The 22,534-nt window shown below is 35.5% G+C and overlaps 1 protein-coding gene across 5 annotated transcripts; it reads left to right on the top strand.

Annotated features, from left to right (window-relative positions):
• Window positions 1-1,032: 1,032 nt before the first annotated feature.
• LOC141647993 (histidine-containing phosphotransfer protein 4-like) lies at window positions 1,033-15,590 on the top strand. Of its 5 annotated transcripts, none has more exons than XM_074456401.1 (10): window positions 1,033-1,190; window positions 2,499-2,625; window positions 9,157-9,223; window positions 9,337-9,379; window positions 10,949-11,002; window positions 13,559-13,689; window positions 13,869-13,937; window positions 14,226-14,297; window positions 15,111-15,183; window positions 15,302-15,590. In XM_074456401.1, the coding sequence occupies exons 5-10, from the start codon at window positions 10,985-10,987 to the stop codon at window positions 15,347-15,349; spliced, it is 411 nt and encodes a 136-aa protein (XP_074312502.1). In that variant the 5' UTR covers window positions 1,033-1,190; window positions 2,499-2,625; window positions 9,157-9,223; window positions 9,337-9,379; window positions 10,949-10,984; the 3' UTR covers window positions 15,350-15,590. The 5 variants fall into 5 exon arrangements, with proteins under 5 accessions (XP_074312502.1, XP_074312503.1, XP_074312504.1 ...); XM_074456402.1 differs by lacking the exon at window positions 9,157-9,223 and adding an exon at window positions 2,729-2,785; XM_074456403.1 differs by lacking the exon at window positions 9,157-9,223.
• The last annotated feature ends 6,944 nt before the right edge of the window (window positions 15,591-22,534 follow it).

Below are 22,534 nucleotides of genomic sequence, written 5' to 3'. Positions count from 1 at the left end.
TTTCAATTCATTTTTCTCAAGTACTCTATTTTGGAACTACGGATTTCCTTTTTCCTCTTAAGTTTAATCAACTAAATCGAAAAGCGATATTAAAGAACCCCAATTATTGAATAAACTAAGAGTCTAGAATTAATATAACAACTGTAGTAACAATCAAGGAAGCAATAAAGATAGATCTATAACACACACAGTTAACGATTCGAATTAAATCTTTAACACACATGGTTAACTCATCTTCAGCGATATAGCGACCCGCCAGTGTTGATGGCAATCCGCCAGGCGGCTAGCCACCCTAGCCGGCTACCGAGCTGCTTCATAATGGCCTTCTGGAGTCCTATGTATGTCCTATCGTCCTATGGCGACTCGTCTGGCTTGTCAAGTTAGCCTCCTACTCCGCTTGCTTGGCATGCTAATAAGCTAGCCTGCTTATTCTTCTTCTCCAATCAAGACTCTATCATCATTCCGACTTCATCAAACTTGAAGCTCCAAAGTCGGTTTCTAACTTGACCTTTCATACTCAAGATAACTCGGTACAACTATCCATTATAAGCACGAAACGAGTTCTAAACATGAACACGCACTATCCCACATAAAGTACCACATTTAGCTCATCTACTTAGGGGGTGTTTGGTTGGAGCATTTGGAATAGATTCAATCTATTCTAGCGTTTGGGTGGATGTTTTTGGAATGAAGTTAGATACTCAATGAATTCTAACTTCATTTCAACCCTCTTGAAATCTCACACCCATCTATACACTCAAGTTTCTAAACTCTAGTTCACCCACCTTATGCCTACAAGTATATCCATTCCAGAGTCGAACCAAACACCCATAAGCAAGTATAACATTCTAAATTCTAACTGCATTTTATTATGGAATTGCAATCCATTCCAATACTTTGAAGTAAAGTATAACATTCTAAATTCTAACTGCATTTTATTATGGAATTGCAATTCATTCCAATACTTTGAAGTATGACCTTTAAATGACCGTCTTATTATCATATATAAAAGGGTCTTATTAACACCCGAGTGACCTACTATACACCTATAGTGGAAAAATGCAAATTTGGCGCCACTTTTGAAGTCCCTAGGCTTCTTTTTCTCTTTCATATAGCTACTGAGATTCCCATGATCGTTCTACATGAAGATCGATGATCGATTCCACCCTATGAGGCTCTGAATCCCTAATGTAAGCAAATGAATAATTTCGATTAGCTTTGTATATTTTAGAAACGGTATTAATTTAGGGTTTGTAAATGCGTTGTTGCTATTGTGCTGAAATCAGAATATGAAATCCTCTGAACATATCATTCTTCAGATAAATTCAGTTTAATTCTCTCTATTTGAATTTGTGTAGTAGTTGATTGATTCCCGTTTCACTGCTCATATGATTTTCTTTCTATTCATGATTTTATGGGAAAATGTATCGTTGAAATTAATTGATTAGGAGGCATTTAGGGTGTGTTTGGATAACAAAAGTGGAGGGAAAGGGAGGGGGAAGGAGGGAAGGAAAAGGGAGAGAAGGGAAGGGGAGGGGGAATGGGGTATGGTTGGTTGGATACAATTTCCCTCCAAATCTTGCCTATTGTGGAGAGATTTTAACTAGGCTTGGAGGAGAGACATTGGATCCCTCCAAATCTCTCCCCCTCCATTTCCCTCCACCCTCACTTGCTATCCAAACAAGGGATTTTAAATCCCCTACTCTCCCTCCCTTTCTTTTCCCTCTAAATCACTCAATCCAAACACACCTTTAGGGTTTTCTTCTGATTTGATTGCGCATGTATCAAATCGTAATCGATTATCTGATACATTTGTAGTTCATCCCAATTATATTGTCCACGGTGAACATAGTTGATTTGATAGCTTAGGTGTGATATATTTTATACTGTAACTACATCAAAAGGGCAGCCTGGTGCACGATGGCGTCCCCGCTAGGTGAGGGTCCGGGGAAGGGTCCCACCACAAGGGTGTAAGAAGGGCAGGCCTTTCCTTGCCAATTTAGCAAGAGGCCGCTCCAAGGACTTGAAACCGTGACCTCTAGGTCACAAGGCAACACCTTAACCGGTGCGCCAAGGCTTCCCTTTATACGGTAACTACATATTATGGGAATTTTAATAGTCAAAGTTAACCTCAGTTAACCCTAACATTAGACGGGAAAATAATAATGGGATGGAGGATTGGAGGTAATATGTAATGTCACACTTATGTAGTATCAACTTCAAATGGAACAAGGTAAGATCTGATTGTTGATGGTGATATCAAATGTGGCCGGATGAACCATGTGAAATGGGACTTACATGTTTTGATTTTCTTATGCACTTTACTACGATGTCTGGTCTATTACGACTTACGAGTTGATTGGGAGTGGGGGGAGGACAGAGGTTGTGGTCATCTTTCTGTTTCTAAATTTGAGTTTTCATTTGTGTCCCTTTCTTTCTTATTTCAATGTTTATAATTATGAATGGTGTATTGAAACTCATTTTCGATGTCAATACAGGTCTCTCTATGGCTTTTAAACGTGCAGAGCCGGCCCTGCTCATTGCGGGCAAGCCTAGATACAGATAGATCTACTGGAATTCATTAACACAAAAATGTTGAGATATCTTGTTCGATGCTTAATACTGGTATTTCTTCTTCTATTTTCTATGTGATTGTTTGCAAATTAGGGATATGCTTTAAGCTTTTACCCAATACAACACCGTCTCAATTAGAGTTGTTCATGGGCAGGAATGTGTGATGACCCATTGGACCCAGCTTGCAATAACAGACTATGTGGTTGAAAAGGTTAAATAAGTCCAATCCACTAAACTGCTATACTGCTTGCCCATGGGCCACAATTCCATGTTAAATTTACCTTGTGTCTTGCCTAAACCCGCATTTTGATCATCTCTAATCTGAATTACTCTCAGTTCTAATAATTCTCTCAAGAACATTTGAGAAACTGCAAGCAGATTTTGCTCTCCTAAATAGTACTCCCTCCGTCCCAATCATTTGTTTACCTTTGATTAAAACACTCCTCACAAAGAATAAAAAAGGTGAACAAATGATTTGGACGGAGGGAGTACAAAATGACTACTTTCCTAATTGAGGTGTGTCAATTTAGGGTGTGTTTGGATAGCAAAAGTGGAGGGAAAGGGAGGGGAAGGGAAAGGAGGGAAGGGAAAGAGAGAGAAGGGAAGGGGAGGGGTAATGGTCTAATGGAGTGTGGGTGTTTGGATATAATTTCCCTTAAAATTTTGCCTATTATAGAGAGATTTTGGTTAGGCTTGGAAGAGGGAAAATGGATCCCTCCAAATCTCCCCCCTCCATTTCTCTCCACCCTTTCATTTGGTATCCAAACAAGCGACTTTAAATCCCCTACTCTCCCTCCCTTTATTTTCCCTCCAAATCTCTCAATCCAAACACACCCTTGAATTAGTACCTTGATAATTTGATGAGGAAAATGTAAAGTATAGAATGGTTTTGAATGTTTTTCTTACTGTATTGCTTGATGAAGGTTACAATTATATAGAAATTACTAGCAGTGGTAAAATAGTTAGAGTTGATTTTCCTTGATTGTAGGGATTGAGAGCATCTTTAGTTGATGTTCTTCAATATTCCTAATAGAAAACTTCTTCAGGCTAAATTAAAAATAAATAAATAAATAAAATAAAATAAAAAACAATCGACATTTTCATAGTATTGTCATTTACTGTGAGCTTGAAATCCCACTCCCTCTGAAAGAGATTGTTAAGTTTGTTATGGTTCCAGACCAGCCCCGAGTGTCATCAGATTTGTCATGAAAATGCCAATTATAAGAGGCATAAGATCTTCCTTGATAATACTTCTCGGACAGAAAATATACAATCGCATCACTAAGATTAATGTACACTGGAAGCTTAACCGATTATGATGAAGAGATCGCAGCTGTGGACTTGTAGTAGGTGTACATCTTTGTTTTCGAGAAATTAAGCTTAAAATAGAAAACTGTTAAAAGCTGTTTACTTTAGGCAGCTAAGGTTAGGCTTGTCTGCTGTCACGTACATTTTGGTAACCAAAACCCTCGTTTCTCTTCTGCAGCACACTCGTGATGAGTAGTCTCAGCTTTTCTTGATCCAATATTCCATCCTATCCTAATATCTCAGGGGCAACTTCCATTTTCAAATATCTGAGTTGTTTGTATCCTGGCTTTCACTCCTCTATGTGATGATGAGCGGTATTGGTGTGGAGGATTGTTCTAGACTCAGAGTATATCTTTTTACTGTTAATTTCACTTAGAGTGCTAAGAATTGATCGTAGGTTATGTTATAATCATACATGATGTTAAATTAGGTTTCATTCACTTCATTCATCAGAACTCTTTTGATGATATGCTGCTAATGGCTGTGGTATCAGTGTTTCCTTCTAGAGAATCTGTCTTAGTCTTTTTTTTTTCTCTATGACGGATCCGTAAAGTAAATATCTATTGGAATGAAATTGGTTGATCTGGCTGATTTTGCCATTGAGGTGGGATGAGGAGACGAATTGCATCTTTGAGGAATTGACATTGTTCTTAGTATCAAATGTAATTGTTCTTAGTGTCATATGTAATTACCTTAAACATAGGTAAGATGAAACCTAACAATTACGATTTTTGATTCTTGTCATCACTTCTCAAGTACAGGAGCTTATCCCAGCTAACTTGTCATTCTTACATAACGTTTTTTCTTCAAGAAATGTCTTTATCATCTTTTTTTATCTCCCCTTTTCTCTGTTTCCTGGTTACAAGTGTCATGGTATTTGATAAAATCTTTTTCAAAAAAACTGGAGTTTTTGATTGATTGATTGACGTTGTATCTGATTACTTCATCTCAGCAGCATTTATAGCTGTAGTTTCCTTGATTGAACTGATATTGTTTCAAAATTTGACGTGGTCCTAATATTCTTATTTTGTATCATGATGACATTAAACATAAAGACTTGTACATGGAATTTTTTGGTTAATGAGTGTTTATTAGCAAATTAATTAGATAATTAAGTTCGTTTGAAACTATTTTGGTTCATGGTGTCCACGTCATCATTTGTATTTTTTTTTTATGTTTTTATATGAAACCGCAAAGATTGTTAGCGGCTTTAATATTTTCATAACATTCCATAAGGCTAATAAATTAAAAATTCAAAAAAGAAAATTAAACCATGAAAGCCGCTGAAATTATTGGCGGCTTCCCACAAACATCAATATTTTGCTAGCGCTCACAAGATGTTCAAGAAAATATGAAGGGCCGAAACCGTTAAGAATATTAGTGGCTTATCCTTTTACGTTTTCTAATACTTGTAGTATGTTTTGAAAAATAAGAACGATTAAAACCGCTAACTATCCTAGCGGCTTCATATAAAAACACGAAAAAAAAAATACAAACGATGACGTGGACACTATGAACCAAAATAGTTTCAAAGGAACGCTAATTACCTAATTAATTTGCTAATAAACACTCATTATCCAAAAAATTCTTGTACATGTGTATGTCTTCTCCTTTTTCTTCCCAGTGAGCTGTGTTTTCCGTGGTGCCATGTGTTGTATGTTTAAGCAATTTGTTGATAGCATGTTATAAATCATGGACTTATGTTTCTAATGACTTTCTATCTTAAGAACACAACTGATGTTAAAACATCGCTATATCAAACAGGTTTTTAGGCTTGTGGGTGAATTAGATTGGCTTTCCCATATTACCTTTTAAATTAATTGACAAGTGATATTCAGGAGATTAAAGGGAAAATTTTATCGCATGGCGATTAGGCCTGCCTTACTTTACGGCTCCGAGTGTGGCCGTGAAACATTGTCACATTCAAAAGATGAGTGTGGCGGAGATGCGTATGTTGAGGTGGATGTGCGGCCATACAAGGAAAGATCGATTACGGAATGAGGTGATTAGGGAAAAGACGCCAATAGAGGACAAGATGATGGAAAACTGACTAAGATGGTTTGGCCATGTGAGAAGGAGACCTATAGACGCACAAGTTACGAGACTGGAGACTTGGGGAACAGAAAAGGTTGCTAGGGGTAGAGGGAGACCAAAACATACATGGTTGAGAGTGATACAACACGATATGAGATTTATCGGGCTTGATGAGGGAATGGTGACAGAGAGGGCACAATGGAGGGCAATGATACATGTGGATTTTTAGTCTTTGACGTTATTTGATATATTTAATGCTTTTATTTAATTTTTAAAAATTTATTTGTTCTTTTCGGATTTATTACACCTTTTTACCAACAACTTTCTTATATATTAATACTTGGTTCACTTTTAAGGTATGCCGGACCCTTAAGTTTTACTTCGGTTTTCAAAATCGTTTTAATCTTTATCCTCGATTTAAATTCTCCAAGTTTTTATAAAAAAATCCGGACTTCGATTTTAAAACCTATAAGTTTACCTGGCTTTTGTATTATGTTTCACTCCCCTCTTGTTTTTCACTTTTTCTTTTCTATTTTTTCGCATTTTGAGGTGTGCGTTCACCCAAGGACGGTTCTAAAGGATGATTCATGTCAGCCGACCCTAAATCATTTTGGGATTAAGGCTCTGATTTTGTTGTTGTTGTTGTTGTTAGAAATTTCTTTTACTTGCGCATGTTAAATAAATGAAGTATGCTTCTGTGTGTGAAATAAGTTTTAAGTTATGTGAAAATGTGAAATAGTTAGTAGTTACATTGTCCAACCACGATTGCTCAAGCCTTTTTTTCCTACATTTGGGTCTTAAAGATGATCTGTTGAATTCGTTAAGTGTTAAGACGCATAATTAAGTTTAGCGATTCTTCATCTGTTTCTTTCCAGTGTGTAGCAATATATGGGCTACTTCCCTACAAAGAAATCTAGGGCCGAACTTTTTTCTTTTCAAGGTAAAGAAGTTGAGAACAGAACTTTATCGGTCTAGCTTATATGAGTTGTATTAGAAACTACTCCCTCTGTCTCACCCGTTTGTTAAAATATTCATCCTTGGCTCGTCTCGAATATAAGGTCATTTTTCTCTAAGTTGTATACGTGTGACTAGTGAAACCCACCATTATTACAATTTAAACCTACCCATTATAAATATACTTACCCCATTTGCATGTGGTTGTATAAATACAAAATCCGGAAGAAAAAGTAAACAAATAGATGAGATAGAGAGAATACTTCTTTTTTATAGATATTTAGCATTGTCACTACTATATGGGGAAGTAAATTAACAATGTTTAGGAATTGGAGAAGTATTATTTATTTGCTCTGTACATGAGTTACAAATTCCTTGAAATGGTGTCCAAGAACCGTTGTGGTGCCAAATTTGAGCTCACTTGTTCTTCTGTACTGTCGACAAGTGTCACTGAAAGAGACGTGACTGAGATGATTATGAGAATAGATGGGAGAAGGAAAAGGAAAAGTTGTTTTCATAGTGGATGCTTTGCTCCTGTTGTCTTTCTAAACTTGTGATACTGGTAAAGATGAGAAGAATTGATGCTGCTAACCGAATATCTGCTCACAGGCCTAAATTAAAACCACATTGAAGCTTAACATCTGTGACTATCACTTTCATCTGCAGTAAGGTTTGTATTATTCGTAGTCATGCTATCTTGATGAACTAAAGGGGATACTCATCTACAAAACCCTAAAAATAGCTAATTCTTCAAATGGCACTATGGCAGCCCTTATATGTTTCAAAAGGCCGTTGAACAGAGGCTTCATGCTCACCCAATTTGCTGCTACGATTGACGCTTTAGCATTTCATACCAATTATTAATGACGGTATTATGTCTAAAGCTCCGATGCTAAATAACCAAAATTATCTCCAGTGATAGCCTAAGATTGTATTCTCATTGGCAGAATGTCTCAGAATTTTGACACCCATTGAACTCCTTCATTCTCAAATCTCCATAGCTTATTGGAAATGAAAATCAGGTCATCAGGACTTCAGGAGTATGTCATGAAACCTTAAGCATAAGTTTGTAGATGTAGCTAACTCCGTGGATCAGGATAACTGCACTTCGACTTGTTTACATATGATGCTACAGATACTCTTTCGCCTTGGGATCTGTTTAGATCAGGGTGTCTACTTAGAGTTTTACTACTTGATTATTTAGTTACTTATAGTTAACAGTATTGCTATGTTAACTGTCTACTCTCTATATGTTTTATCTTAAAGGTATTCTTCTCCATGTGTTATTTGTATCCTGTTTATGCATCAGGTTAGACCTAGCAAAACTTGAACCGACCCGACATGAACTTGAAAAGAACAACTTCAAGTAGGCCTGAATTTGTATCGACTTGACTCAGAAATAGTCAGGCCCAAAATGACTAATTTGAAACAAAAGCCTTGATGGTCATGACTTGAAAATACCTGAATGACCTGAACCCGTAACCACTGACCAGAAAATAACTCAATTTTTTTTGTACCAAAATGATTTAATAACAGCGCATTTGAAATGGCCTGCACCCATATTGACCAACTTGAACCCGACCTGAATAATCTGTTTCACCAGTCTTTGTTGGAAATTGGAAAACTTGCAACGCCTGATGATTAATTGTAGCAATTATTGATTTATTGCTTCCATACATGAAAGTTGAAACCCATCAGGGGCTAATGTTGTCCATGCTGGGATGCTTATCAACATAAGGGACAGTGATGGGGGAGAAGAATCACAACATATGCCTGAAGGAAACATGAGACCATATTCTGATCCCTCCACCAACACACTGCTACTAGTTTCTTTAACAAAGCAGTCGATGTGAACACACATTTGCAATTTTCTAGAGTACTACCTTCATTCCATTTATACTGTTTGCTTTTGTTTTGAGTTTGATGGTTAACTTCGACTATTTTTCTAAATATATGTGAAGGTACAATGTTAAATTTATCATGTTTGATTTATCAAAACAGCTATTTTCCTTTTTTTCCAAAATAAAATGGTTGTAATATTCTATTACGGATGTTCTAGGTGTGCGCTAAGGGCACACATTAAGAAAACAAACGAGTAATATTTCAGGATTAAATCATAAAAAAATGGTACAGTAACAATAATTTCATCTTTCAAATTTTTATGAGAGAATTGTGAGAATATTTTCCCATTTGTTTTTCTAATGTGTGTCCCTTAGGGCACAAGTTAAAAGATCCGGTGAAGCGAATCTTACGGAGAAGAACTAACGGTCATCAATGTTAAACCAGGGGAGAAGGACAATATGAACAATGGGGAGTTTATTGGTGTAAATGTGTAATCCTATGTGTGCTTAAGGTAGTCTGATTTTCACTTCTTCTACATCTTACTTGGCTGGGTAATCAGAATAAATGGAGAATCTCTGTTCTGTACTTTCCCAGTTACCAATCTACTATTTTTTTTTTTTGCAGGAAGGTGTATAAAGAGGGCATGACAATGACTAATGATTAAAAGGTAAAGTTTTTACATCAATCATCATTAGGACATTTCCTCCTATTGTCACTTTTTCCTTTTTTGGTTATCAGTTATTCGCTTATTGGAGATGTCTGCTGATATTTTTATTCCCCACCCGCAGAATACCTCTTAGTTTTTTTTTACTCCCTGAGCAAATAGCCATACCCTGAGATTGTTTTTATTGTTATTATAATTATTTCCTTTTTTAACTTATCATTAGTTGGAAAAAGAATGACCAAATTCGGATACCTTAATTTAAAGTAATTAGTAATAACAAGGTTCACTTTTCCTTTTCTCTTCAAAGTTCAGAATCATTACTGTGATATAGTAATTTCTTATTCTTGAATCTTGATTTTGTATTCATTTAGAAGCACAAACATATTACACTATGCCGAATCACTGTTCTGAAGGGTTCTGATGCGTTTCTAAACAATTTAAAGATGAATTATTTATGTAGGATAATTATTCATGTTATGACCGTGTAGGTCCACTTAGCCTTAATAGATTATTAGACGGTTTAACTACTTGAGCTAAAAGCAGCTTCTAGCAAAACATTACATTTTACATAATATTAAGCAGGATTTCATAATTGGATCTCCGACATATATTCCATCTCAAAATTCTTAGCTATAAGTTTAGCCTTTTAGAAGATTATCTCTGCAGGTTAAACTAATAATATCTCAAGAGAGTGAGCAGGGAAAGTAGAGCTTTCAAAGGGGAATTTGTAGGATCTTAAGGTTGGCACTGAAAACTTAATTATACGATTCTGTAAACCCATAAAATATTAGTATTTCTGGTTGATGCTTCTATATACAATTGTTTTTCTTGAGTGGCTGTCATTTCCTGCATAAATTCTAATCCTTTTTGATTGAGATCTCCCATGCTTTACTAATAAATTACCAATGCTAACTTCCTAACAATGTAGTATTTTATGTTAAAAACATGCACCTTATTTTGTCTAAAAAGAGAAACAACAGTTCTTAGCTTTGGGTCTTTTGGGATAGATACTCGTGCCAAGCAATTGTATTGTCGTAATGAATATTGTACATGTGTATGTTTAAAGGATTTTCTTGCATGAAACGCGCCCACAATTGTAGTACATTGTTCTACCAATTTTCTACTACTAGTTTTTGTCGTCACATTTCTTTCCTTTTCTGCTGTCAATACAGTGCATCTAGATTAGATATTTCTGGCATTTCCCTGGCAAACTAGCTATCAAGCTTGCTCATCTGAAAACATTAATTAGGACATTATATTCATACGACCACTAAGCTAAGCTTCGGTCTAGTGGTAAGGTTTATGACCTGTGAGGCTGTGACCCAAGCTATCCCTTACTAATAGTCTTTCGTTGATAGGAACTCCCTTTGCAGTGTTAAATTACTGAATTAGTTATCGCAATAATGGTTGGTGGTGCGCAATATCTAAAAAATTTGGCACAATAACCTTAATTTCCTTGATTAGTGACCTATGCACCCCGTTACAGCCGATATTTAATACCATGCTCATGCCTACTGTGACAGCAGACACCTAGTTGATTAACCAGTATGTAATTGTCCTCTGATTGTGCAGGAAACTGTGTCTGTTGACTGTTCCATTTGTTAAGGCATGCATGCTACAAGAAAGGTTAGTCATCTTTAAGCTATACACAGTCCAAGGTGGTCACCTAAGTGAAAATTTGTTATTTTACCCTTAAATCTGGTGCATTTATGTATCCTTCAGTCTCATTCGTCCGGAGATCACAGTATTAACACACATTCATTATATTTTTGTGTCTTAGTGACTGTCCGAGGTTCTTATTTAATACTGAAAACGGTTTCATTTAAGTGATGATTTGTAAGAGAATTTATGATCAATACATGGATATTGGTCATGTACTCCCAAAAAAAATATTCCATTTCAGAGAAGATGTTGGCTGTGGACTAATTCAAAATTACTCCCAACTCTGTTCTTTATTTATTGACTGCTTTTTTGTTGGTTAGAGGTTGATTGGAACCAAAGCTCTAGGCAAAATTACGTATATCTAACCACTCCCCCCTACCCTTTAGCCTGCTCACTAGCAGGAGCATCTTCAGAATCATTGCGGTAATGATAATGAGAAATGAGAAACACTATCTCTGAAGCTAGCTTAAGCTTCAAAATGCGGGAGTCTAGGAGAGCCACACGTTTATGCACCCTCACCAACCCTATATGACCGATGTGGGACTCTGGTCCCATTGGTATTTGTGACTAAGGAAAAAAATTAAATCACGGTAGAAAGAAGAGATCTTATGTTAAACCTTAGCTAGGAAGTTTCGCCTAATCATAGACGAATTAGGTATTTAGGACGCTCAAAATAGCATTTTGCATCATAAGTAGCGTATAGCAAATTCTTGGAATATATTGGAACTTATTTTCACAGTTATTCTGTGTTATGTCTATTCTTCACTTATAGGGTTGTACCTGTGTCCAATACGAAATTCAAGGATATGGCTATAGACTCCCTGCTCCACCCTTACTTCTATGACACTTCTCTTGTATGAAGCATTTAGTATTATACGAGTAATAATTAATGATTGATAGTCTTATTTCTCAAACATCTCTCTATTTCTTTTCTTTTATATTCTAAATATTTCAACTGCTCAACAGTATCTTTTGTGAAGAATCACATGTTAGGTCTCCCACATCGGAGAAAGAGAGAAGTGTAATCTACTTTATAAGTTAAGGGTCTACTCCACCCATTGCCAATTGGTTTGGGATGGAACATCCTTGAACTTGTAAAGTAGACACTCTCTCCTCCTCGACGGGCACGGCCCAGGCCCATGTGCGGTCTAACTTGGTATTAGAGTTTAGTCATGGGTTGTGAGACGAAGACGGGTTCGAAAAAGTGACGACGTTCCCGTTTGACGAAAGGTGAAACTGGGCCACTATTTGGCGGGTCCGAAAAGCGACGACGTTTTCGCCCGACGAAACCGGTACGAAAAAGAATGGCATTGCTCTTGATCGATCAAAAAGGAGACCTTACATGTGAGGGGGCTGATCGATCAAAAAGGAGACCTTACATGGAGGGTGAGGGGGCGTGTGAAGAATCAAATGTTAGGTCTCCCACATCGGAGAAAGAGAGAAGTGTAATCTACTTTATAAGTCAAGGGCTACTCCATCCATTGCCAACTGGTTTTGGGATGGAACCTCCTTGGACTTGTAAAGTGGACACTCCCCTCCTCGACGGGCGCGGCCTAGGTCCATGTGCGGTCTAACTTCTTTGTTTGTAAGAAGTGTATCCGCACCCATATCCTCAATTTTAGAACAGGGCTCCCATGTTTAAATAAATTGTCATGGGCGAATCTGTTACAGGACTGATCCCATTGCATGGTATGGGACATGAGTCCCACATCGATCAAATGGGGGGTTGATGTGGGATTTATATAGGACAAGGGCTCTACCACCCTTTGAGCTAGCTTTTGGGGTGGGTTCTCCTTTGTCCTATATCAGAATCTGACATTCCTGAGTCCGGATAACGTAGCGGCCAATAGAGAGATATAAACAAGTTTGCTGCGTTTCTGATATTTTCTTTATGTATCTCCTCCCTGGCAGATTTTGAAGCAACAAATGCCCTTCCAACATCAGTTACATCACAGTGAATCCACTAGCTGCTTCTTTTCATTCCCTCATATCTTTCATCTCACAATCATGTAATGAAAGCCCTACTTCAGAACATTCTTTCTCTCACTCTTCTCTTTGCTTTCCTTTTCACATTTATTCTCCTTTTTCTCTGTCCTCTCCTGGAATTTTACTATATAAGCACCATTTGTCATATGTATATTAACTACAACTCAACTTCACTCAAGAGAAATACACACTCTCTGATACTTAATCCAAACGACATTCTAAATACTTTATATTAATATGGAGAGAAACCAGTTACACCGTCAGGTTACTCAAATGAGACAATCCCTCTTCGATCAGGTTTTTCTCTAGCTTACCCTCCATAAAACAGCAAGTCTTGTAGAAGACTTGCTCACTATGAGACAACTCTATTAATTCATTATCTATGATACCCTCATTTAGTTATATTGGTAATTAGGACTGTATTACAGTGAGACAGCCCCGTACACATATCTGTGCCTTAAATTTGAATAAGAAGTTATCATTTATTATTTTGTCCTAGGTACGCCATCTCTAACATACATGCTGTCATTTCAGGGGTTTTTGGATGATCAATTTGTTCAGCTAGAAGAGTTGCAGGATGACGCAAACCCAAACTTTGTAGAGGAGGTCTCAACTCTGTTTTACAGAGATTCGGGAAGGTTGCTAACCAATATAGAGCAAGCAATGTAAGATTTTCTCTTTGTTCTGTTCTCTATTTTCTTCTTGTTCTTTGTTTTCCCATTTCTTTTTCTTGCTAAGGCTTGGAGTCTTGGACTACTATTTGATTAATCATATAAGTCTGTCTCTTAGGAAAGTTGATCATGTAAGTCAAATAACAGAGTTAAACTGGTTTTTCGTGCTGCAGAGACAGGTGCCCACAAGACTTTGTCAAGTTGGACGACTACATGCAACTGTTCAAAGGGAGTTGCTCTAGGTACTTACATTGATGGATGCGTGTTAGACTGTTAGGGGACCAAAGGTCTTTGCATAAAAAAAAAAAGTGCATTTTGCCCACCTTGTGTTTGAAAAGTGTTAATATTTTTAATTTTTATATTTAATGTCTCAAAAATATTGAGCGAGGCCAAAAATACAAGGTTTTATGAATCCCCCGGTGGGTAACTATGATGTTGCAAACTAATCTCTTTATAGCTTAGGACTTAACATAATACTTTCCATAAATCTTAAGGCTTAAACGTTGCTGAATTACCTTTTCTGAATGTAGCATCGGAGCCAAGAGAGTAAAAAATGAGTGCAACCAGTTCAAAGAGTATTGCAGGGCCGGAAATATTGACGGGTATTTTCCCTTTTTATTCAGGAATTTATGTACAATTGTACATTCATTAGTTTTATATGCATGGTCTTGTCACCTTTAGGCTGAATTTGATCTGCTTGAAAAAGAATAAAGGATGACCATATCTTTCAGTGACACACTAATGTCTTATTATTATACTAAAGCCTTAAGACCTTTTGGATTACGGACTTACGGACCTAAGACTCTAAGCGTCTAAGACTGCTGCTTAATATATTGCTTGCTATTATTGGGACGCTTATTCACCCTCTGGCCTCCGCAAGAGGTCTAGCACTCCGGTCTCCGGTCTCCGGCTACAACTATACTGCTATACCTTAAAGACTACTTATTACTAGCATCATATCATTACTGAAGCCTTTAGAGGACCTTTTGTGTTACGGACTTGCGGGAACCTAAGACAGCTGCTTAATATTTACTATTGTTTACTATTATTGACACACTTATTCACTCTCTGCAAGAGATCTAACACTCCGGCTACAAGCCTACAACTATACTACTACGGAGTATAAATTATCGACAACATTACTACAATACGTTCAAGACCACATATATTCAATGGACAAAAAAAGCACTAATAAAAGAGAGCTACAGAAACACGTTCAACATCTGCTGATCATTACATCAAGAATCTTATTTTTCAGTCACATCTAACTTTTCGTCTGCTTAATCGATAAAGTTATTGAGTGGTACTGATTTATTTTCAAAACCCGACAGTGTTAAAATTGCCTCTGTGACTCCCTCCACACTAAAAAGGATTTAACTTTTCGCTCACCTATTTCCTTTGCATGGTGCAAACAGCTGCATAAGGACATTCCAGCAACTGAAGAGAGAATATTCAACACTGAAAAGGAAACTCGAAACCTACTTTCAGGTCTACATTCATGTTATCTCTACTTGATATTCCTGTCCTCTTTTTATTGATATTCCTGTCCTTGTTTCTTCTATTATGTACTGATGATTGTTCCAACTTTATCTCTTTTGAAATCTAGTTGGTGAGGCAAGTTGGACCAAGGGAGATGGCTACTCGGCCGCGTTAAATACCGAAGGAGAGTTTCAAAGGAGAAGTGGCTTAGCAGTTTATTTACTACCTAGAAGAGCTTAGGCACTACCTTCTTGACCTTTATCGGAAGGCTTTCAAGAGTTTATGCGTGTTTGATTGTTTTCTTGTGCTTCAATGTCCTTTGTATCCGTTTATAAAAAAAATGTCCTTTGTAAGACATAAAAGTTGTGTACTTGTATACATTTTATGTTGAATGAAAAGGCAGATTAATATATTGTTTGCATTTGTCTTTTTCTATAGAAAAGGAATTAGAATAAGAACCAACCAACCAACATATCTCCATCCGAATAAAGTAAAAATCAATAATTATTTAAATTGAATTTCTGGTATTGAATGAAAGGCGAGTTAATGTATGTTGGAGCACAAATTCTTATTTAAGACGCACTATCTATCTTAAGGTTATATTGCCCCGTATACATTTTTATATATAAGTAGTATGTATTAGACCCGTCTCAAGATTAAGAGGATAGTGCGTGCGGTCTGAAGGAGACTTACTGTTCTTGCAGACAAGTAACATTCTGCTTGAACCTTAATTGAATGTCATTCTTGAAACATGATAGAATAATGGACACAAAGGGACCAAAATCTACTCCAAATTCAAGAAGCGAACTTTTATTTCAAGATATCAAATGAGTTGAATTCTTAAATTTGTCAGTGAGAAAGAAAAGGAGCTCCTTAGATATCAAGCCAAGAAGATGAGGAGAAGATGCTCTTTTTTTTTTTTTTTTTTTTTGGCAACGGTACATGCTCAGTGGTGGAAAAAAATCATGCATAATTAACGTCATAAAAGATATGTGTTTCCTCATCCAGCAAAAATGTGACTATTGACTAATGATTACAATTTTATGTGCTTTAATTTTGAGCGATAACTTCGGCCCTCACTTCGAGGCTTGGTGCATTGAGACCCTTTTATTCTGGGATTTTTTTTTTTTTTTTTTTTTATCATGCACCATGTCTCGGGGGCTGTAATGACGGTTTTAGCATCGATGGACTTTAGTGGCTGGTGTTGTGGTGCACTAGGCCATCATGTAAGACGGCTCCCCTCCTTCGTGGTGCATGGTGATTTCTTTTTTTATCGGATTTTTTTTTTCAAATCACCATGCACCGCGTCTCGGGTATACCGTCATCATAGACGGGATTAAGCATAGATGGCTTGAGTGGCTAGTGCACTAGGCCATCGAGTAAGATTTGCTTCTCTGAGACATGATGCATGGTGATACCCTTTCATTGATGGCTTTAGTGACTGGTGCAATTTCTGTCCCAGTCAATCCCCGATAATCCTTAATATTAAGGAGCAAATAGTTGTTCTTTTTTCCCTTATTCTTCAAATATAAGAAGGACGCATAGAGTATAAGACTAACAATCCCACCCCCTCTTAAGAAAGAAAAAAAAACCTAACTTTCTTCAATAAGAGCTATCATCCATTACTTTTACCTGTTGTTGTACAAGATGTGTCCATGGATTCTGGGAGTAGTTATGCATCCTCTGAGCCCTTGGATGATGAGTGACTGTAACTTCTCCTCCTCGGCTAATCCACAACCTCCTAACTACATTTTTACCAACAAGAAACGGCCTTAAAATAAATTACATTTATCTTCAAGAGACTATGAGAATTTGTGACGGGCCAGAATCTCCAATTCTTTCACCCTAGATCGTTGTCTTACATGGATGTTCGTCTCCTCGCTCCACAAACTTTTATTCAGACGGGAACTCCCCATGAGAAAGTCTCAAGGGAAGCAGCAGTTCCCACCTTTTTGCCTGAGATGCGTTACGAAAATACAAATTTTGAGCCAACTGCGAGTGTTAAGTTGATTCAAGAGGAGGTTGTTTTTCAAATAGATAAGAAAAAACGTTTAATGTCAGACTCTTCCCATGTTATCAAGGTTTCTATGGTTCAATTTCAATTTGCTGCTTCTAGAGAGCATTTGAGCAAGAAGTGTAGCCGCAGCATGGACCGTTCCCATAATCGAGGTCGACTGGATCAGACTATTTCTAATTTGAAGAAAAGATCATGAGGTTCTGTCAACCATTTTTCTTTTATGTGCAGGTACATCGAGACCGTTGATGAATCATATTTTTATATACTTTTATGACACCTTTAAGTTGTTTTTGATACGGTTTTCGTGCTAATTGCGTTATTATATGTCAATTATATTAGAATGTCGATATTGCCGCTATTTGGTGTTTAATGCATAAACAATGCATTTATGGAGCAAAAGATGAAATGGAGCACCGCGGGTTTGGCATGACGGGGTACACGGAGTGTGGCACGGAAATTTAGAAGATTGAAAGAAGAGAAGTGAAGTAATCCACACGAGAAAGAGCTCTGAATTGTGGATACTCGATCAAGTCAGCCAGTACTCGATCGAGTGGCTGTGTACTCGATCGAGTGTCCTATACTCAATCGAGTATGGAGCCTGCTGAAGACTTTTTCGGATATTACCTAAAACACGCTATTTTCTAATATAAATATAAGGCTCGTATTATGTTATTAAGTTACGCTTTAATTATCATTAGAACTCCTAAAACTCTTAAGTTAGTCAGGTACTTTTATTATTTTAGGATCTACAAGCTTGTTCTTCATAATTACTACGGTACTTTGTTACAATTATTAATCATTCTAGTTCTAGTTATTCAATTTCTTCTTTGTTCATCTTATATGCTTTTAATCATGTCTTTTATTTATGTTTTTGTTGCTAATTTCATTAATATAAGTAGTTAATTACTTTATCTAGGGTAAAGGGGATCTAGGTTGATTATAAGGGGATTAATTACTTAATTGTTAGTAATATCGCATGAATTATCGTTTGATTATTATTCTTCTTCTAATTAATTGATTTAGGCCTGAATTGTTAATTAGTCTAGCGAATTAAGACTTTCTCCGACCGGGTTAGGATTAATATAGGCTGCGATAATCAGATAGATATAGTTTAATTATAGCGATTGCATGTTATTCTAAATCTAAAGGGCATAATTGACGGCTGATCTTGTGACCTTAGGTAATTCGATTGACCTTATAATTAATTAAATTACATCCCCCGGATAATTGACCTAGTGAACTCGATCCCTAAACCTTTTAATATTATTGATTACATCCTTTATGTACATTCCAATTAGTTCGTAGAAATCAACAAACAACTCTTCAAGAAATTGTTACTTTAAGACAAATTATTACATTAACAAATAGATTATTACCGCCTCCTTGTAAATTCGATATATGTCTTACCGCTAGCTATTAGTTAGTATTGAGTTAGGTTTATTTTGATATAAGTGATATGACTTTAGCCTTATCAACTGTCGCTGTGACTAAGAGAACTAAAAGAAAGGAAGTGTTCTCCTGCTACACTTTGAAGACCATTATCACCCCTCTTTCAAGAAAAGCCGTCTTTTTCTGTTTATGATACGTCCATTTGTAGTTTTACCTCCGTTGGTTCTCTAGTATTTTAGGGGGTTCTAGTGCCCCTTTGTTTGTACTGTGACCGGTTTTTATTAATAAAGTTCATCGTTGTCCAAAAAAAAAAAAAAAAAAAAAAGATAAACCCCAATTTTCTTTTCAAAATTTAGCTTTATTCTCTCAATTTGAAAATTAAACATTGCCCCATTCATTAAGAGAGTTTTTCGCCCTTTCATTAGGAGAGACTTCGAGCCCACCAATTGGTGGGTTTCTTGAACAATAAGAAACCATTGATTTCTACTTGGTCATTGCCAAATATATATAAGATCAATGCTACAGAGGTTTCTCGTACAGTGTTTTAAACAGTGTCAGATTTTCACTTTCAATCTATCGAGTTAGACGGAATTAAACCTCTTCAAAATATTAATGGATTCATAGACTCCCTCGTGGAAGGTCACACCAAGAATCAACGATATATTAAACAATATGCAAAAGCATCATATTTTTATTGTATTGATCTTTGTTTTTAAGGAGGCTATAGTTTGTTTCATTTCAATAAATTGGTATTTCGTTAATTTTGATATCGATTTAAGATGACATATACTATGCTTTATTATTAACTAGCTTATTATGTATAGACCTCATGAAATTCATGCACGGTGTATATAGATTTTTGCTTTTAAAGTTAGTCGTATTATTATAAATTTTAATTTGACAACTCATTAATTTTTCATATTTTTCATCCTTATATTTTGATTTGACAAAAAAATGAAACTTTAAAATTAATCAAGCAAATTGAAAAGTGATGTAAAATGTGTGTTTTAATGAAACCTTTTTAACACAAAACTAATGAATCCCCTATCTACTAAAAGAAAAAGTGAACTCACAAATTTTCCCTCCAAAAAGCATCTTTTTAAATAAGGAAGCTATTGATAATTTAGTTGTATTCACTAGATAAGGAAATTAATAATTATAATATATTTCATTATATAATTCTTTTCATTAAAATTAATCTTTTCATCAAATTATATAATTTCACTAAACAATAAACTATAATATTTTAATTAAAGTATAAAACTAATATAAACCATTAGCTTTGTGGTATAAAAAATACTTTAAAAAAATACATTTTAGCACATTACCCAATTCTCTTTGATTAATTTTCAGTTTTAATTTTTTTTTTTTTTGCTCGAAACAAAATACATAACGAGAAAAATAAACAATTAATGAGATATCACTATTATTTTACAGTGGAATTTTACTCAGTTTTCTTGAATAATTTTACAGTTCAATTTTTCTTTCTCATACCAAAATATAATGACGGGAAATATGAAAAATTAATAAGGTGTTAATTTAGCATGATTAAGTAATACAAAAATAAAAATACTATAAATACCGCGCATTCATTATGCGGGTTCTAAACTAGTATAATATTATTTAATTAATTTTTACTAATAACATATTTTTAGCCACAACTTGTATCATAAAAAGTCATGGATTTTTTTATCATAAAAGACTGGACAAATATTATGCACGACAAATTTATGTAAATTGTGAACTTTTAAATTTTATAAATATTGCAATTTAAAACATACCCATTTTTTTAATATAACATATGTATTCCTATAAAATAAACTACACAAATTCAATTGGTCTCCCTTGTGACGGGTTACCATTTGTGACGGATATTTTGTGAGATAAAATGGTAACAAAATGGGTTAGTGGAGAAAGGGGACCACATGAATAGTGTTGCAGAGAGAGAAAAAGTGGGTACATTGTGAGGTAAAATGGTATCCGTCTTCAGCTTGTGACGGATATGTCATGTCTTCAATGAGAATTTGTGACACAAATTAGGCCCAATTATAAACTTTAGTGTTTACGCGGAAAAATTTAGAGCATTTCTTATTCTTTTAGTAGATAGGTGATAAGGGATGAAGCTGATCTTTCACTCAAAAAAAAAAAAAGTTGAAAGACTAACAAACAGGGAACCATGCTTAAGGCAGACAACCACTAAGACATAATTTTTTTCTATTTTCATAGGCAAAATGGCCACGTTCTTGTGATAATCCCTCCATTCAACTCCACTTTGTTTTTTCACGTTTGACAATGCGTGTTTTATGCGTTAAATATCGTTAGCTACGTATTTGCAAAAAATATAAAAGTTGGATATTTTTAATGTATTCGTAAAGACGAACAAACAAGATCCCATATGAATATATTTTTACTTATGTATTGAGAGAAAATTGAAATTGAATGCTTAATTGTGAATAGTGTGCAAAATAGAAAGTGGTAGTGTGGAGTTGAATGGAGGGAGTATTAGTGTGTTTTGCATATAGTTTTCTGAGTTTCAAGTGAAGAACATTAATAAGAAGGCAATATTGTTCGATATGTCCTATTCTTCGCACACCTGGTTTAATTTATAGTTTTAATAATGTTTGTTGTAGTTTCTAATTCTGAAGCCGGAACAATTATATAAATGACTAAATTTATAACCGAAGAAAAAAATACACAATATATCTACCGCTTTTCATACCAAGTTGACTGCTCATTTGAAACTGTTTTACTGTGTTTTTCTTTTTCTCATTGCTCAAGTCTAAGCGTTTCTTCTCATAAGTTAATTGAATTTTGAAAGGACCGATTTCAACATGTGAATCCAAAGGGATATTGAGTCACAAGTAACTCATATACTTTTCACGAGAAAAATTGTGTCCACATAAGAATTTAAGCAACATTTGTTGAAAATAGAAATTTTATGAATACGTAAAATAAAAAACAATTTCCAAATTATAAGGAAAAGTAGAACAAATATCGGTTTCTCACTCAACAAATTTGGAAGTTTGTCACAAGCTATTTAATGATTTTGTAGCTCCGTACTCCACAAACACACAACAAAACATCCAATAAAATTCAATATGATTTTCATCTGACCCACCAACTTTATCACAACAAAAGATCTCTTATAAACATACGAATAAACTGTCATCTTCTTTATTCACGACTCAACTAACAATTTCAATTTTTGTTGGCAAGTATCAACATTTACTATAATAACCATAACATAATGAATTTGATAACTAATTTGAAAATCAACATTTACTATAATAACCATAACATACTGAATTTGATAACTAATTTGAAAAGATAGGTCAAAGTAATTAGCGAATATACTTCGTAGTTCATGATAATATATCATCATCATTAATATTAATCCTGGTTATTAGTATAATACCTTCAATGCACGATATGCTTTACTGTTTGTTATTCAAGTTTTTCTATTTTAAGAAATCTATCGAGATTTAATTTATCAGGTGAAATAAGATGAAATAGTGTCACCAATGTTTAGGGGAAGGACTAAAGACCATACTCGCCCACCTAGACACTATGGACTCACGTAAGCGAGTTCATGCACTATTGTGTTCAAGTTTTTACAAACAAAAAACCATAAAATTCTAGGAAAGCAATTGCAAAAAACAAAAATATTATCTAAATTAGAAATAAGTCGTTCCCCCTTCTTCTTTTGTTTCAAGGCTTCAAAGACATCTAGGCAATCATTTTCGACAATCAAATCTCGGCAACTCATTCATCTTGCTTCTTCCACCCCGATCAAAATCGCCATAACCTCTGTCATCCTAAGTTCGACTATCCCTCCACTAAACCGTCACTTTATGCCCAAGATTCCGGCTCTCAACTCGACCCACTACTTCGATACTTGTCCCAAGACCCACCTTCACACGGTCTTTATTATCCAAGTTTTGAATTTTTTTCGAC

This window comes from Silene latifolia, chromosome 3 (assembly GCF_048544455.1).
Source record: "Silene latifolia isolate original U9 population chromosome 3, ASM4854445v1, whole genome shotgun sequence".
Classification (NCBI taxonomy): domain Eukaryota; kingdom Viridiplantae; phylum Streptophyta; class Magnoliopsida; order Caryophyllales; family Caryophyllaceae; genus Silene; species Silene latifolia.
Note: the sequence above shows the minus strand (reverse complement) of the source record. Positions and strands in the feature narration are given on the sequence as shown.

Excerpts from the sequence above, each read along its gene's own strand:
- LOC141647993 (XM_074456400.1), top strand. The coding sequence starts at position 13,262 with ATGGAGAGAAACCAGTTACACCGTCAGGTTACTCAAATGAGACAATCC. Across the intron at positions 13,690-13,868 it reads ACCAATATAGAGCAAGCAAT|AGACAGGTGCCCACAAGACT; the intron begins GTAAGATTTTCT and ends TTCGTGCTGCAG. Across the intron at positions 14,298-15,110 it reads AGGGCCGGAAATATTGACGG|CTGCATAAGGACATTCCAGC; the intron begins GTATTTTCCCTT and ends TGGTGCAAACAG.